General features: G+C 31.1%; 2 protein-coding genes across 11 annotated transcripts; one reads left to right on the forward strand and one right to left on the reverse strand.

Moving 5' to 3' along the window:
* The first annotated feature begins 455 nt into the window (after positions 1-455).
* LOC139995668 (protein DOP1 homolog) lies at positions 456-16,278 on the forward strand. 9 transcript variants are annotated; one of them, XM_072019347.1, is made up of 26 exons: positions 456-1,112; positions 1,887-2,124; positions 2,320-2,597; positions 2,687-2,852; positions 2,935-3,124; positions 3,217-3,392; positions 3,476-3,748; positions 3,826-5,377; positions 5,467-5,729; positions 5,805-6,942; positions 7,022-7,447; positions 7,514-7,824; positions 7,894-8,095; positions 8,191-8,592; positions 8,682-8,818; positions 8,926-9,082; positions 9,173-9,544; positions 9,615-9,729; positions 9,914-10,085; positions 10,164-10,375; positions 10,454-10,606; positions 10,688-10,883; positions 11,331-11,342; positions 11,656-11,823; positions 11,902-12,013; positions 14,030-16,278. In XM_072019347.1, the coding sequence occupies exons 2-26, from the start codon at positions 2,069-2,071 to the stop codon at positions 14,231-14,233; spliced, it is 7,443 nt and encodes a 2,480-aa protein (XP_071875448.1). In that variant the 5' UTR covers positions 456-1,112; positions 1,887-2,068; the 3' UTR covers positions 14,234-16,278. The 9 variants fall into 9 exon arrangements, with proteins under 9 accessions (XP_071875448.1, XP_071875439.1, XP_071875447.1 ...); XM_072019338.1 differs by having other exon boundaries at positions 457-1,112; positions 9,615-9,753; XM_072019346.1 differs by having other exon boundaries at positions 457-1,112; positions 8,682-8,800; positions 9,615-9,753.
* LOC139995672 (uncharacterized) lies at positions 12,042-13,752 on the reverse strand. Of its 2 annotated transcripts, none has more exons than XM_072019352.1 (2): positions 13,190-13,752; positions 12,042-12,690 (listed from the first exon to the last, which is right to left on the reverse strand). In XM_072019352.1, exons 1-2 carry the CDS (start codon positions 13,275-13,277, stop codon positions 12,161-12,163), a joined length of 618 nt encoding a protein of 205 aa, XP_071875453.1. In that variant the 5' UTR covers positions 13,278-13,752; the 3' UTR covers positions 12,042-12,160. The 2 variants fall into 2 exon arrangements, with proteins under 2 accessions (XP_071875453.1, XP_071875454.1); XM_072019353.1 differs by having other exon boundaries at positions 13,211-13,748.
* Positions 16,279-16,841: the final 563 nt, after the last annotated feature.

Genomic DNA, 16,841 nt, shown 5'->3' on the forward strand with positions numbered 1-16,841 from the left:
ATTCGCAATTACTTCATTTGAGGTATTCTGACAGAAAAAAAGACATCACAAATAACTATATAACTATTTACATAAAATATTTTATTGCAATTTTACAATTAAATGATGATGCATAGGACATACGCGAACCGTGTAAAAAATTACGTTGACAATATAATAAATAAGAATTCAATAATCATAATTACCACGGCATTGAATAAAAATTAGTGAAAGCGATGTTATTATCTGTGAAGTCTATACCAAAAAATCTGTCCAAATGAACAAGATAATGAAACAGTAATATCTGACTTCAGATACTTAGATTTTAAGGGTTTTGAAAAAAGCTGGAATTCCATTTCGGAGAGATACTTCGAAAAAATGTAAGAATAGCAACGGCCAGTTAAAAAGGCAGAATTCTGATCAATTAGCAAAGTACTGCTATACATCACGTCGATCACGCGCGATACAATCTTGCTGTGTACGTGGCCAGCGACGTATACAAACAAAAGAATATTAATTAATAAGAAAAAGCCTATACTAAAAATTCTTTCTGCATGTATAAAGAGATAGTAAAACAATGATATCAAGATATCAAGTTTTTAAAGTCTGAAAAGCTGGAATTCCACTTCATAGATATTACTTCGAAAAAATGTGGGGATAGCAACGGTCAATTAATAAGACAGAATTCCGGTCAATTAGCAAGGTACATATTGTTACTGTGTACGCATGGCACGGGTTATACGTCACGCACGTCAAAATCTTGTTTGTGTACGTGGCCAGCAACGTACACAAACGAAAAAATGCATTAAGTGGCATCGATGCACGCGGTGACGTACACTTGAATTCTTTGTGCTTCGTTATATGTATAGTTCAGTACAACCAACTTCACGCAGTCTGTATCGTACGTGTACACGAAATGATGGAAAAGCTTGTTTGACGGAAGTCTATCACAAAAACTGCAGTGATCCATTTTCAGGATTTTCCAACTGAATTTCCTTTATCTTCCTTGATTTCTCTTTTAATATCATCTCTTGATGATCCCATTCGTGATCAACAAAACGTGCGCGATTATTCGATACTTTTCACCTTCACCCTTAACGACATATGCAAATTCAAAATGTCAACATCAGAAGGTGAGCTGTTCATCAGACCTATCTACAAACGATACGATGGACGTTACTAACTTTTTGAATCTCATTTTGTACCCGTTTACGTAAACAGTATCGAACTAACCTCAAATTAGCAAGACGATTGTTAATCGTTCCTTTAAAATATTTTCAAACGAGAACTAAATACGTACATAGATGGTATGAAATTATGGCTCACGAGTAATTTCAGAAGTATATATTAAGTGACAATAACAAGTGTGTTTATATTGTATCTTTTCAATCCTTCATTTATTTTTAAATCAATACTGAAAACTATTTTTCAATTTTAACCATATACATATGTTGGACGAATAGGATCATCGATACGAGCAATCGTAAGCAAACGAAACATGAACATAAAAGAAACAATGTTATGCTGTTCCTGTTCAAATTTTTTCTTCTACGTACAATTTTCCTCTACAATCACGTAGTATACATATTCCTCGGAACGTTAAGAAAGAAATATTATTTTATATAATTTTTGTCGAAAATAATATATCACTTGTCGATCATATGTTACACGGAACGATTAATACAGTTACTCTTGGTAATACAGATAAAACAATCTGTTTTTAACAAAACCACAAAGCCACGACAAATCGTTGAACCAGTCGATAACCACACATTGCGGTTTATTTTTATCAGAGTAAAAACGCAACTGTGTTTGAGAGAACTTAGTTATTCTAAGAAACGCGCGGGATTGATATTGTAGGTTGTGATCAACATATTTGTCTAGAGGTTACCTGATTTCTTTTTTAGGCAGAGGAATACGCTCTTATCTAAACACAATGTGCTGCATGATAAGAGCATTTTTTAATGGCAATTGCCTCTTATGAATCATTTGTGATACCAATCAGTACTGGAATAATGTAAGAAGGATCAAGTATATGTGATACATAGTCGTCTATTTTTATTGTAAATTACAATAAAACATTGTAACAATGGGTTCTATAGCCTTGGAGGAGTTTGAACTCATGAAAGACTCTAAATATAGAGTGTAAGTAAAGTGTTTCACCGGATTGTTTATGTATATTCCAATCTATTAATATAAAACTATACAAAAAAGCAAATATAATGATATTGATTTTAATTATGTTAATATTTACTAAAAGAATATTTGTTCATATGTAATTAAATATAGCATTGAATTTTAATCTTCTATGCAAATTAAAGAATGTTATATTTTATACAGCTATGTGTCAGCTGTTGACAAAGCTCTAAAGAGCTTTGAATATACGAGCGAATGGGCAGATTTAATTTCTGCACTTGGAAAATTAAATAAAGTGTTATTAAGTCATATGAAGTTTCCAGTTATTCCTAGAAGAATTAAGATATCTAAAAGATTAGCACAATGTATGCATCCTGCTTTGCCATCCGGTGTTCATTTAAAAGCTCTAGAAACCTATGACATTATTTTCAAGTGTATGGGCACTAATAGACTGAGCCATGAACTATTTATATATAGTGCTGGTAAGATTAACATTAAACAATTAATCTTCCAATTGCATAATTTAAATTTATTTATTAATTTGTGTTCATTAATTTGAACTTTTTTTTAGGTCTATTTCCTTTGTTGGGTCATGCTGCTATGAATGTAAGACCATCTTTGTTGACAGTATATGAAACTCATTTTGTACCTCTTGGAGAGAGATTAAGGCCTGGGTTAAGTGGATTTTTAAGTGGTGTTTTACTTGGTTTAGAAGATGGGTCTGATCACTTTGATAGGTAATAATAACATAAAAACGATGTGAATCATAAGACAAGAACTAAAATATTCCCTTAAAATTTTTAAAATTTGTTACTTTAGAACCAATTCCTTGCTTGAGAAAGTGTGTGAGGGAGTAGGTCCAGAACATTTTTATGCATGTTTGTGGGATTGTTTAGCTTCAAATTCTGGAATCCGATTACCTGCTATATCTTTTGTATTAGCTCACTTCAACAAAAAACTGCCAATGGAAGAACAAAAGTACATCATGGGCACAGATACTAATATTATGGTAAAAATAAAAAGTTATTACAAGAGATCAAATATTGTTTGTATTTTATTGACTGATTGATACATGAATATTAATTAATATTAATGAATTAGGTTACTGCTCTTTGTGCTGGGGTACAAGACAGTTCTGTGTTAGTACAAAGGAGTGCTTTGGATTTGTTGTTGGTTGGTTTTCCTGTACATAATAGTCAATTAACACATGAGCACATGGTATCACTAGTCACAGCTGCTCTTGTCACTATATTGAGGAGAGACATGAGTTTGAATAGGTAAAGTAAAAAGATAAAAGAATATACATAAAACATATTTAATGGGACATTTTATAAAATTAATTTATGTGTATATATCACAGACGACTGTTTGCATGGCTTTTGGGTACTGAAGTAAGCACATCTATTTTGAAGAGAAGAATGGAAACTAAAGTTTTAGAAAACACGGAAAATACACCTACTTATTTTGATATGTACTCGAAGGAAATGCTAATTGAAGCAATAAAATCATTGTTAAAAGCTGTTTGTAAAGAAAGTCCACAAGATTTAAAACCATATAGAATACTGGTTTCTTTATTAGAAAAGGCAGATATTGGTCCAGTAATTTTGGATGATATCTTATTTGAAGTTTTTAGGTAAAACATATTCAAAACTAATATATAGCAAAATAATCTCTTCAATAATATAAAAAGTTCTATTTTTTTATTCATAGGACATTTTATAACGCCTGTGGTCAATCAAACAGAGTACCAAAAACAAACGAAGTAGTAAAATCAGCAAACTTGTTATTTTCAACATTAGAACCATCTTACGTATGGATACATTGTGGCCATCTGTTTGAAAAGGCTTGTCAAGGTAGAGCAAAAAGTAAACAAGAAACAGAAGACATTGCCGTGAGGTCTGTAGGTTGTGGAATGCCGAATTTCTTGGAAGTGTGTATATTGACTGAATTCCTGCTCGATACTGTGTCGTTGGATGCATTTATAGACACTCCTTCTGAGCATCTGCCTGGCTTATTCTATGAGATCATTAGTAAACTTTTGTACCACATCGATCTTTTATCTCCTATGGAGATCTCGAGAAGTCTTCGATTGTGCGAGAAAATTCTGACAAAAGTACAGCCGACAGTGGTTTCAAATCACACGGAGAAGAACGAATTGGAAATGAAATTGGATACAACTACGAGTACTACCACAACAGTCAATGATAACTCCTTAACCGCAATTCCTTTGGAAAAGAGTCAATCCGACAGTAAATTGAATAAACCGGACACAACTAGCGGTTCGTTTTCCGAGAAAAGTCCCAGCCCTAGAAGAAGAGCAAACTCGGGAGGTGCCACTAAGCGATCCGAGAAAAAGTCGAAAAAGAAATCTAGTAAAAGTACCTCAAAATTAAGCGACTCTTTACCAGAACCAAGTACTAATATTTCGGTAGTTGTGGATGCAGAATCCAAGGGTTTGCCAAGAAATAAAAGTATGGACGATATAAAGACCGAATACATAGAAACGAGTACCATTAATTCTCCATCTAAGGATCAGTTGACTACTTTGAAACAGTCAAGTAAAAGTAGTCCTATGGGCTCCACAGGATCCTTAGGTAGAGGACCGTCTCCTGCGTTTCAAGCGCAACATTCGATGTTAGAAAAATGTTTAAGACAGTATGAGACATTTTACGTGAAATTAGTTAGTAATAGAGTATTGACTAAAGAAAGAACGGTTCAAAATATGTTCGATAATTTGATGATACCGTGTCCAAGGGAGAGTTTCGACGAGAGAATGCGATATCTAGAACTTTTATTAAATTCTAGATTAAATATGGAGGATTCTGGTTTCTTCAGCCAAGATATTTCTGTAATGGAAGATACCAAACAGTTAGACATTCTTCATCTGTATATTGATTCTATTTCACAAGCAGAATGGGATGACGCTATGAAAATGGCCTCCAGCTTGTTTGTTGAACTATCTACATTTCCTAAGTATTTTCTTCCTGGTGATGGACTACTTGTAGAGGAAGAACCGAAGGGAAATATTATTCTTCCAGATTGGTTGAAAGTTTTAGTAGTTTGTACTTGTTGGTTGGGAAAACAACCTGCTTTACAATTAACCAGTATTGCTACTTTGTTAGATTTAGTAGCTTTGTTAAAAGCACATAACGACATTGAGACCTACCCAAAAAGTGGGGAGGGAGTTACAGCTGTAATTATGGTGCCATTATTGAAACAATGGCATATAACTTACTTGATGCAATATACTAACGTATTTCAGGTATTCATATACTTCTTTAAATAATTTTTATATCTATTTAAACTTAGGATAAGGACTGCTTGAGATCTAAAATAAGCATATTCTTTAAGGTACTAGCGCAATCCTTATGGCATCATCTTGGCGAATTACCTGCACATAAATACAGAATGCGGTGTGTTGAATTATTGCACGAACTGCATCATGCTTTACACAATTCCTGTGATGCTGTAGAGGATGTAATTGGACTAGCTCTCACGTCAGAAAATATAGAGAAAAGAATAGAAGCGTTCAATAGGTTCGCCACATTATGGCATCTCGGACGTGAAATTGAAACGAACCCTAGATTGCGAGGTTGTATGAAATCTTTCGATCGGTACGTTATATTATTTTTAATACATTTTTAAATAATCTTCGATCTCACGTATTATTAATATAAATTGTTCTACAGATCATTGTTGAAAATACTGGATAATCTACAGCTCGCAGACAACTCTCCTCTAAAGCTTCATGCTCAATCATGGCTTTTGCACTCCTTAATGCGAGGTGACGTTTCACGGATAGTAGACCCATTATTGATAATACTCTTAGATCCATCTACCTGTCGTATGAGCGTGCTGCATGTCAGTATACAGCATAGCAATACTGTTTTGACGAAAAACGATCCCATAGAGGAAAAGTCTGAGATACAAGATGACACAGAAGGTGCAGCAAAAATTTACGCAATCAGTTCAGTAGACGGAAATGTGATATACCATGTTAGTGATAGCGTAGATGAAGATAAGAAATGGCGTAAAGGTAAAAAGAAGAAAAAGGCCATAAATCCTGTGAAAGTGAAAAGAATATTCGCCGTAACGACATTGGCCGCCGGTGATAATTGTAATCAGTACGTAACCGAAAAAAATCAATATATGAAAGAACTAGAAGTACCTCCTAGCATATCTGGTAATAGAAAGATCTCTGTTTTTGTGAATCCTTTGTCGCTCAACTGCAATGAGAATTCTAATGACTCTCTGACAGAGGACGATTTGTTGCCTAGCGTGAAGAAGGTAAACTTAACAACAGAGTTGTTAAAGAATGCGACAAGATTTAAAAAAATAGACTTCGACAAAGGTTCGACCGCTAGCTTAGACGAAAGTTTCTATGAATCAGCAAATTCCAGCTTAAAGGCAAAAGAAAAAAATGGGTTTAAGAAACTGAATGGAGAGGTTGGCTCATCTTTGGATTCCATTACTAATAGTTTCGATTCTAGCAGTCCTGAAATCACCAATAAACAAACAAAACAGAAGAAAGAGTCCATAATAATGCCAGGTAGTTCTAGGGAAGTAGCAGGGACTATCATTAAGGGCAAATATCATAGCACAAACGAATTTGCGACGAATTATGATGTTCACGATGTTGGAAGTTTTGAAGCAAGCGTCGAAGTACCTAGTTGGACGATGGATGACGAAGAAGCAGACTTGGATATTAGTACAACTGCAGAAGAATATTTTAGTAACTCTAGTGGGAATAGTATAGTTGAAGAAATCTTAAATGAAGTGCTTGATAAAGTAATGCATATTTGCGACGTTGTTGAACCATCTAAAAGTGTAAGTGGTCCATCTTCATTTTATATTAAAGAGTTAAGTTATATATCACGTTTGTATCAGCTCAACAATATATTTACAGACTGATGAGGCCTCATATCAAAACTCGAAAACGGGTCGCAATTTTGGAATCGGAGTACACAATCTTCATTCACATATGCTGCTTTACTGTGGGGTCTACGATTCGACTAGAACGCTTTACGCATTACGTACACTTCGCAACGAGCTGTTAACGAACACTAGAATGTTTCTATGTTGTGCTGCAACAACTGGTGTAACTAATGCGACAAAAAACACAACATTGTTAAATTTACTAGCTAGACACCGGAAAAGTGTATTTGGGAGGAATTTTCATGGAGACATAGCAAATACAGAATTCATAGCAGCTTATAGAAGTAGCATGTATTTAGAAGTTTTAATTAGTGTGTGCCTTTATTTTGCTAGGAGTTATTATCCTAATTTAGGACAGATGAGACTTACGCACGAAGAAATTTCAGGAAATCGGCAGGTAATAGTACTCATGAAATTTGGTTTAAATTTTTGTAAGTATTAATTAAAATTTATTTGTCATTAGGTACAACTTGCAAGTGCAGAACTATTGACACTTATATTCTCTGAATTAATTCCTATCGTTCGTGATTCAGGGAAAGGTTTTAGTTGTTATATAATCGATTTACTTACTAAATGTAAAGTACAAAAAGTTGCATTACATTGTCTTGTATCTAGCGTGATGAATATGAAAAATGCTCATAAGGAAAATGAAGAGGTATTTACATTTACAGAAGAAATCATTTCATTCAATGATCCAGTTATAGACAATGATACAAGTAAATGCAAATACAGAGCAAGCGATCACACAGAGGCTTTTCAAATACAACTATTAAGGTACATATTTAAAAATACAAAGAATCGTACGTTTCGTGTTATATTAATAAATATTTTTTGTAATTGAAGGTTATTATTAGCTTTAATCATGTTAGAACATCAATGTGGTAATCAGAAAGGTGAAGAAATATGCCCACCAACTACACCAACACCGAGTACTCCAACAAAGACTGTTCCTAACATTATGGGAAGTAGCTTGAAGTATTTAGTTGGTACACCAATTCCACAACAACCAATGTTCCTTGCTAGCATATTAAGTGCTTTACAATTGGTAAATATGAACTTTCAATATTCTCACACTTGCAAAATATTATTTCAATGGTTTTCTTCATTTATTTTTTTTATAAAATCTAATTGCTTTTATAGGATCACATGAGACATTTACACCAACACTGGACAACTCTCGTTACTTCCAGTCTTCCCTTTATGGGATCTTCGTTAACATCTATAGTTACGTCAGTTATCCACCAATTATGTTGTAACATCGAAAACTTAGCGTCATATTATATCAACGAAGAAACAACAACGGCGACAAAGTTACAAGATATAAGTACATTGGAGTGTTGTCTTCCCGCGGATTATACAGTGACACATCTAGAAGCTTTAACATTTTTACTTCATTATTGTTTATTGGATACGTCGCAACAAATAGGCTTTTCATTTAATCAGCCTTTGAGTGGCACTATTCAGACAGGAATACCTGGAGCAAATCCAAGCCAAATATTCAATAATCTTATTCACGTGTTTATGCCGAGCCCACTTTCTCCAGTAAGATTATAAAGAATATACGTTTTCAAAAATATTATAATAAAAAATATATGTATATATGTATATATATATATATTTCTGTTTTATAGGAGCTTACTACATCAAAAGATAAAAATGGAGTTAGTGAATTACAGCAGCATGCTCGAAGAACTGCTTTAAGTCACCTGCCAAGAATAATTGCATCTCTCTCCACTCTTTGGCAAGCAGTGTTAGCAACCAAGGACAAGTTTGTCTTATCTTTAACTTTTTTTTTTTTGTTTCTTTTTTTCTTTTTATTTGAAGTGTCTAAAAGTATATATTATACTAATGAGTCTTTTTTAAATCAAAATATAGTGATCAAGCCAGTTGCGTAGTAGGTAGTCCAAGAATAGTGAAGCATCAACTTCTAGAACTCTTATCTCCCATATCTTTCCATCATGGTGTAAACTTTTTGGCCGCCATTGCTGTTGCCTGGCACGAGAGGCGGCAGCCTTCTGGTAATTCTAAAAAGGTAATTATATTACCAGGCTTATATAATAGAACTTTTCATATCATATAACATGTATAATATATATATATATATCTTTATTTACTTAATTAGGTGCTTCCAGAAGCTTGTTCAAATCAACAAGTTATGGTTCATTTAGTAAGCGCAATCCGTGTGATGCCTATCGATACTTTGGTTCAGACTGTTCATCAAGTTGTAAAGAATCAACCACCGATTCACGGTGTGAAGCAAGATTTTTCGTTAGAAGTTTCTGTATTGGAACTGCTCTACGTTTATATGCAAAGTAATACGTCTCAATCCCTAATTGAATCTTGGGCATCTTTACTTGGTCTACTCAAAGACGGCCTATCTTTAACGGCGCCTGCTCAATTTCTATTATTAGCGATCTTAAATGAATATGTACAGAAATGTCCCCCTATGCAAGAAAAGAAGGATATTAGAGATCTGCAAGATGTGTCTGCAAAGGTACTTTCTTCAGATTTTTTTTTAAGTAACAAATTTTTATCTCTACATGTTTCATTTAACAATATTTTAGTTGGTTGAGTCATGTTCGCAAATAGCTGGAGCATGTTTAGAACAAACAACTTGGTTAAGAAGAAATTTAGCAGTAAGGGAAGACGCATTCGAAGTTGCTGAAGGATCATCGGAAGGTAAAGAAGGCAAAAGTGGTGCTGGTGCGTAATATGCTTTTCTTTTAGAAAAACTTTATTTTCCATTTTATATTAGTAACCATAATCCTTATTGTTTGTTTGTTACTTTTTCCATATTAGAGCAATATGCCTCAGCATTCTAATCCTGACTTGACAGAGAAACTAACAAAAATGTTTTTTGCAGTAACACCCGGCACACCACCTAATGCAGCATATAGTATCCAAGCTCAAGCAGTATTAGCAGAAATAGTAGCACCTTTGTTGGATGTTAGTTATGGTTCCCAAGAAAAAGAACGTGTAGTGACGCTGTTAACCAATCTCATGTATAATATTACGCCATATCTTAAAAATCATTCGTAAGATTCTATCCTATCTAACTTTTGATTAATATCATTTTAGAATATATTGTGTTCTACTAATTACTAAACTTTTAGGACAAAGAATATTGCCTCCTTTACGGCTTGTTCTCAATTGCTGAGCTCCTTATCAGGTTACCAATATACAAGGAAAGCATGGCGCAAAGATGTGCTGGATCTTCTGCTAGATTCTGCTTTCTTCCAAATGACACCAGCATGTTTACCATATTGGAGGACTATCATAGATAATTTAATGACGCATGACAATACAACGTTCCGAGATTTAATGAGTAGTTATCTTTCTGAACAGAATGACAAATAAATAGATTATTAATGCGTTTATTTTAAATAAATTTACTTCGTTGTAGATCGCGTTTCAATGGCTCAAAGTAGCAGTATCAGTATATTCTCTTCGAAAGAACAAGAATATGAGCAGAAAGCCCAGCTTTTAAAAAGGTTAGCATATGTGATACTATGCAGCGAAATGGATCAATATCACAAATACATGCCTGAAATTCAAGGTGAGTTATCTCTGAAACATTAACAAATTTCATATAATATTGACTTTATTATTATTATTTATTATTGTTATTTATTACTAGAACGACTTGCGGACAGTTTGCGACTACCACAAGTAATTCCATCTATTCAAGCACAAGTGTTTCTTTGTTTCCGGGTGCTACTTCTTAGAATGTCTCCACAACACGCAACTTCCTTATGGCCGGTAATAGTTAGCGAACTTGTTCAAGTTTTCCTATACATTGAACAAGAACTGAACACAGATAGTGAAGAATTCAGGTAAAATAACATTCTATGTTTTTAATTATGGGAGTTATTTTGCTTTTGGGACTTTGGTGCTTTCAGTGCATGATATTTCAATGGATTTTGTTCAAGAATTATCAAAAGGAGGAAAAATATGTACATATAATAATATTTTATTTGGAATTCATTTTATTAATACATTTAAGATATATATAAATATATATATTATCAATTGTTAATTATTTGATATTAAAATCGTATTCAATTTCTTTTTAAATTATTTAAATCCTGAGAATTTTATGTAATCTGATAATCTTGCGCTAAGCGTAATATAATACTATGTCCTACTTAAACTGTTTGGTTCTATTCCTTACTAACATTAATAATACCTCTAATGTCTTATTGTTTTTGACTCTGTTTCGGTATCCGTGATTTGGTGGAATTTATGATGCCTCCGTAAATTGATTGGTGTTGGGACATCAGTCGTCATGGCAGGTAATTTTGAATGCTTCTTGCATATTAACGTATACGAAACGAAATGTAATTTCTAAACATATCTATATTTTAGATACTTTGTCCCTATTGGAAGAAGTGTAATATTTTCATAAAATCGTTAAGAGATAATATTACAGTTCTTCAAAAAACATTTCGTAGCATTGGGAGATAGTTGATAATCAATGGGAAATGTGTTTGTTTTGTTTTTCTGCTTCTGATTGCAATATGCTAGAACCAATAAAGAAAATTAATTGAAATTTTAGTAATTAAATTAATCTTTTCTAAAGATATTATATTCTCAATTTTTATACAGTTCACATATAAAACTACTCTCAGCTTTGGATTCATCTTGGGCTGTGAATGCTAGTAATGGACTTCAAGCACATGGCCATCCCCATTGGTTGCAATTGCAACTTGCAGCTGCTAAATTATTAGATTTAGCGCTGCTTTTACCTGCACACAGGCTTCCTCAATTTCAAATGTAAGTTAAAAGTACAAACGGTATTTATATGAATAATTCTTATAAAGGAAATTACATAAAATTGGAAATTTTGTACAGGTATAGATGGGCATTTGTAGGGGATTCAGCGGTAGGATCCATGGAAAACAATAATCTATCTTCTGATTTTGTACCACATATTACGAGAATAGCAAAACTGATGGACAGTAAGGTATGTTTAAAAAACAATTTATGTTCGATTTTACAAACCTTTCCATCACTTTATTCAAATTAGTATATATTCAGTATTCCATTGTGTCAGATAAAGTGTATTGAAGATACAGCAAAGCATTGCACTTTTTCTGTATTTTAACACAAATTATGTGATATAAAAATTGTCTTCCTTTGGAAGACACTGTTCCGGTAATAGACATTGTTGTGTTCTTTCGTCAAATACGTATTCTTCCTTACATTCGCATCCACTTTTACATGGCGTGTAACAATCTACCATATCCGGCTCGGTACAAGTAAATTGACAAAGGCAATGGGTCCAAACGGATCTTTCATCACATTGTTGAAAATTTTTAGTGATCATATAATCGAGTTCTTCATAGTCGTATCCAGGAATCCGATGTTTCGTGTATCGATACACTTTCTCTGGTTTATACCACTCCAATTGTACGACTGATGATCTTTTCTTGAGAGAATCGTCACTATTTTCAAACGGAATCTGAAGATCATTTTTGTGGGGATAAACGTTGTTTTGTATATTTGCGTCTTCGAAATTGCTTAAAATGTAAAAGTCATCCTGAACCATATCCAGATGATGTTTGTCAAAGTTTCCAATGTAATTGGCTGGCATATTTTCGTAAAATTCTAAATCTTTGTAATCGGAATCATCCGTATATTCTACAAAATACAGTGTAATTATAATACATTGTAGATAAATACGATAAAAAGTTTAATTCGGTTTTCATAGTAAAATATTATTCAAGTAAGCTTACTGTGTGATTTATATCATTTAATTTCTATTAATTGCAGTCAATTAACTTTAACGAAGTCTATTGAAAGCGGAAAAAATATAATGGACCATTAAGCATATTGTTATTTTTTCCTGTTTATTTATGCAATTCAAAATAAATATTGTATTAAAAAATTTTTAACTCATCAAAAGAATGATTCTTTATATTTTAGATAAAGTAATAAGTTAAAAAACCAGTCTTAAATTATAGTAGTATATATAAACTACCAAAATATAAGTAAAAGATACATTTAAATAGAACTTTTTTAAAGATTTTGTGTTATTATAACAACAATTTATAAATCAATGAAGTTCATCACATTAATCAATTAAATAAAATTTTTCTGACATATATCTATTTATTTTAAATATTTAAAAAACACTTACGTGATTGTGTATAACACTTACGGGCATTTATCACTACTATAAAATAAAAAATGAAACAAGTAACTGTTCTTAGTCCAGTCACTGCCATGGTCACTTTCAAACTGATTGACAGTAAACTGAGTACAGTCTTTTATTACAAATGTACTTAATGAACACTGTATGTAACTTCACTCACATATTTCTCTTGATTATAAAATCTATTTTAATTGTTACTAAAGAAAATATTATATATTTAATATTATATATTTATAATTTCCTAATTTTATTTATACTAAACAAAATTTGTCTTATCTAAGTACCTATGAATCTGCTTTTATTTAGTTATTATTAATATTCTCTGACTTTTTAAATTATTTCTATATCTTAATATTTTAAAAGTATGGTTTGATTAAATAGAATGCACTCACTACTTTGGTCTGCTTTCATCAATTCTGATGAAATACTTATTTTAGTATCATGCAAATTATATATAGATATATGTATTTTATTTTTGTAACTATGCCAATCACTCTCTATTTCAATAGTTCAGTGCTTACATTATGTTTGATATTATAAACTACATACTAGTAAATTACTTTTTAACAATTTCATAGGTAATATTTATTTGTACTTTTAATCCAAGTTTAATTTAGAGATTTTTGTTTTCATTTCTATGAAGCAAAAAGAAATAAAAGATAAGATTAGGATGTATTTATAAAAATATGTATAATATATATGCTGGCATTATATTATACTTCTTATTTTACAGTTATAAATAACAGAACAGATTATTGAACAGGTGTTTCTTGCATTGTTCGAAAATCATTCATGATTTTATGTGAAATATCTGCTTTATTCCAGTATAAACAGGAAGCAAACACTGTGAAAGCTGTACCCGGTGAACTACTTCTAACGTCGAATAACATTCGTTCATTGCAAGATCTGCATTATTTTTTTACGACACTGAGTCGCAGATCGAGTGATACACAGGCACCGTTGAATGTTACACAACTGGAAGCAGTGATTGAACAAGATTTTCTTGAAAAAATGCCAGCTGCAAGGTAGTAGGAATATACGCATTAAATAATGTAATGAGACAAATTTTTAAAGAAGAAAGATGGAAAAATATCTGAACATCTTTATTCTTTGTTATTTTTTTAAATACAATAAATTGGGAGACCATGATTCTCTTAAAAGGAGTGATCTAATTCTATAAAATCAATTCTATACAATCTTATCGTTACGAGCTGTACATCAAGAATTGAGTAACGTAGAACATGTATTATATAGTCATATTCGAATGAATATTTGATTTTTATTAATTAAGCTTCTAACTTGTCTCCTCATTCGGTTGTGAATAGTTATCAAAAGATAAGCCAGGCTAGTGCCTAGCTGAATATTAATATCTGTAGAAAAATATGTACAGTGTAACATAATATTTTATTGAAACATTATTTTTTCAACGGTTTCGAGAAAGAGTTGTTTGTTCTTTGTTTATCATGTATACCCCACTATCCTAACATTAATGAAATTTTAGAGGATGATCGATATAGTGATAATACATACATATATATATATATATATAAAAGCAAAAATTTCTTATTTTCTTTAAATTTACACATCAGTTTATGAAAAGTACAATATACATAATATATCCAATGAAGCTTTTAGTTGATTGTACATATTCATGTCAATAAATCTTCCTTTTCGTATTATTTTGAAAACTAAAAATAAACGTCTATAAGTAAATTGCGGTGATTTTTAAACTGCAAACATCAGGAAATATTAACTACTACTATATTTGAAAACGTTAATTATTATATTTAAAAATTTAATAAATATGAATGAGAGAATAAAAACACAGAATGCATTTGTACATGTATCATGTGTGTGAATATTATTGCCATGTCTTTCTTAAGACTTAATATTGCTGTATTGATTATTAAATGTACACTATTTAGGTTTGTAATAAAAATCGAATTTCACTATCTCTTAAAGTTTATTTCACTAATGGAGTTATAATTTTCACACACGTGATTCATTAATTCATATGTAATTAAACAGATGAGAAGACTTGCTATAAAATTATTTTTCTATATGTAAACACATAAAAATTTCAAGAAGATGTAAGTCTTTAAACGGTTTGTGAAACACACAATTCATTTATGAGACATTTATTAGAGTTGCCATTTTTATTTTATCATGTATTTCTATACGTATATAGATATATATATATATTTACTATGTAATTGCTACCGCATTGTCACCGCCTTCTTATGCTATTTTACTTCTATTTAGACGCGAAACAAATTAACTAAATAAACATATACGAAATATTGTACACTATTATTGATCTACTGATTAAAGAAATAAGCAACAAGAAACCAAGTGTATCTATACAAATGAGAATTTTATAATCAATGCTCGTTGTGTGATGAAATGACATTTGTTATTCCCTTTTAAAAGGTATCTATGTATTATTTAATTATTTAATATGCATACATAATGTGAATATTCCATAATTTAAATAACATGCATTTGTTATTTATATAATGTAAGAATGAAAAAATAATTTTTCAATTAAAAACATTTCATTCTATTTATATAAGGAGAAATGTCCATACTTTAATTTTCGTAATATTCACATACTATTATTAATATAAATGTTTTAGAATAGTATATTGAGAAATTGTATATTTTATAGAGATGTAATGCATTTCTTTGAACAGAATTTTTTATTTAAGCAATTGTACAATCAAATTAATATTTGATAGCGTGTACATTATCTTCTACAAAAATATTTTCAATTGTTCAATGGAACAACTTGTTAAGCAATATTACATTTTGTAAATATTTTAAGATATAATTTTAGTTACATAATTTTTCAAATCGTGCAATACTTTCATAAGAAAGTCTATACTTATTATGTTCCTTGCTTTCCAACTTCTTTTTGTTTCATATTTTTGTAAACAGATCAAAAATATTCAAGAAATTCAATTATAAAATCTGTTATATTGTAAAACATATTGGCAAAGCCAAATATAAGTGATATTCATATATATTTATGTTGAAATATGTAAATTTATACAATAAATTAATGTTCAACAAAATATTGCATAATTCACCTACTCATTTAACCACAATTTCCCACCCCAAATTCTCGGGAAATACCGTTATCTTAGTCAAATATAGAATTGCAATTATTTTTCGATATAGTAATGAAAATAAGTAGCCTGTAAGACAAATTTATAAACGAATTTTACGTATGATTGTATCTAATTTAGTTACATGTCATTTTTCAGATTTTTAAATATTTAAAATTTATGCTGTTTTTCTTTGATTCTTGAATAATTGTTGAGAATAATCGATTATCTATGTATAACATTATTAAATACAAAGTCAACATTGTTCCCGACGAAGTATTCAGAATTCAACTCATATTCCTTTACCATATTTATCTAACAATAAGTTATACCAGTAACACTAAACTTAAAGATACTTTAGAACGTAGAGGCGACCATATAAAATAAACGATTATTTATTTATTTATTTATTTATTTATTTATTCATATAAAAAATCATTTCGTGGTCATGAAAAGTTCCAAATGTGCCATTGTAGAATTAAAAATAGGTTTCCAGAAAAGGAATGAACAACCGTAAATTTAAATTGACC

This window comes from Bombus fervidus, chromosome 16 (genome assembly GCF_041682495.2).
Source record: "Bombus fervidus isolate BK054 chromosome 16, iyBomFerv1, whole genome shotgun sequence".
In the NCBI taxonomy this organism is placed as follows: domain Eukaryota; kingdom Metazoa; phylum Arthropoda; class Insecta; order Hymenoptera; family Apidae; genus Bombus; species Bombus fervidus.

Bases quoted from the DNA above. Each gene is read 5' to 3' on its own strand.
- LOC139995668 (XM_072019338.1), top strand. From the start codon at position 2,069: ATGGGTTCTATAGCCTTGGAGGAGTTTGAACTCATGAAAGACTCTAAA. The intron at 5,730-5,804 runs GTACGTTATATT...ATTGTTCTACAG, and splicing joins TGTATGAAATCTTTCGATCG to ATCATTGTTGAAAATACTGG. The intron at 9,083-9,172 runs GTAATTATATTA...TTACTTAATTAG, and splicing joins CTTCTGGTAATTCTAAAAAG to GTGCTTCCAGAAGCTTGTTC.
- LOC139995672 (XM_072019352.1), bottom strand. From the start codon at position 13,277: ATGGCAGTGACTGGACTAAGAACAGTTACTTGTTTCATTTTTTATTTT. The intron at 12,691-13,189 runs GTAAGTGTTTTT...TGTATTTTGTAG, and splicing joins TAAGTGTTATACACAATCAC to AATATACGGATGATTCCGAT.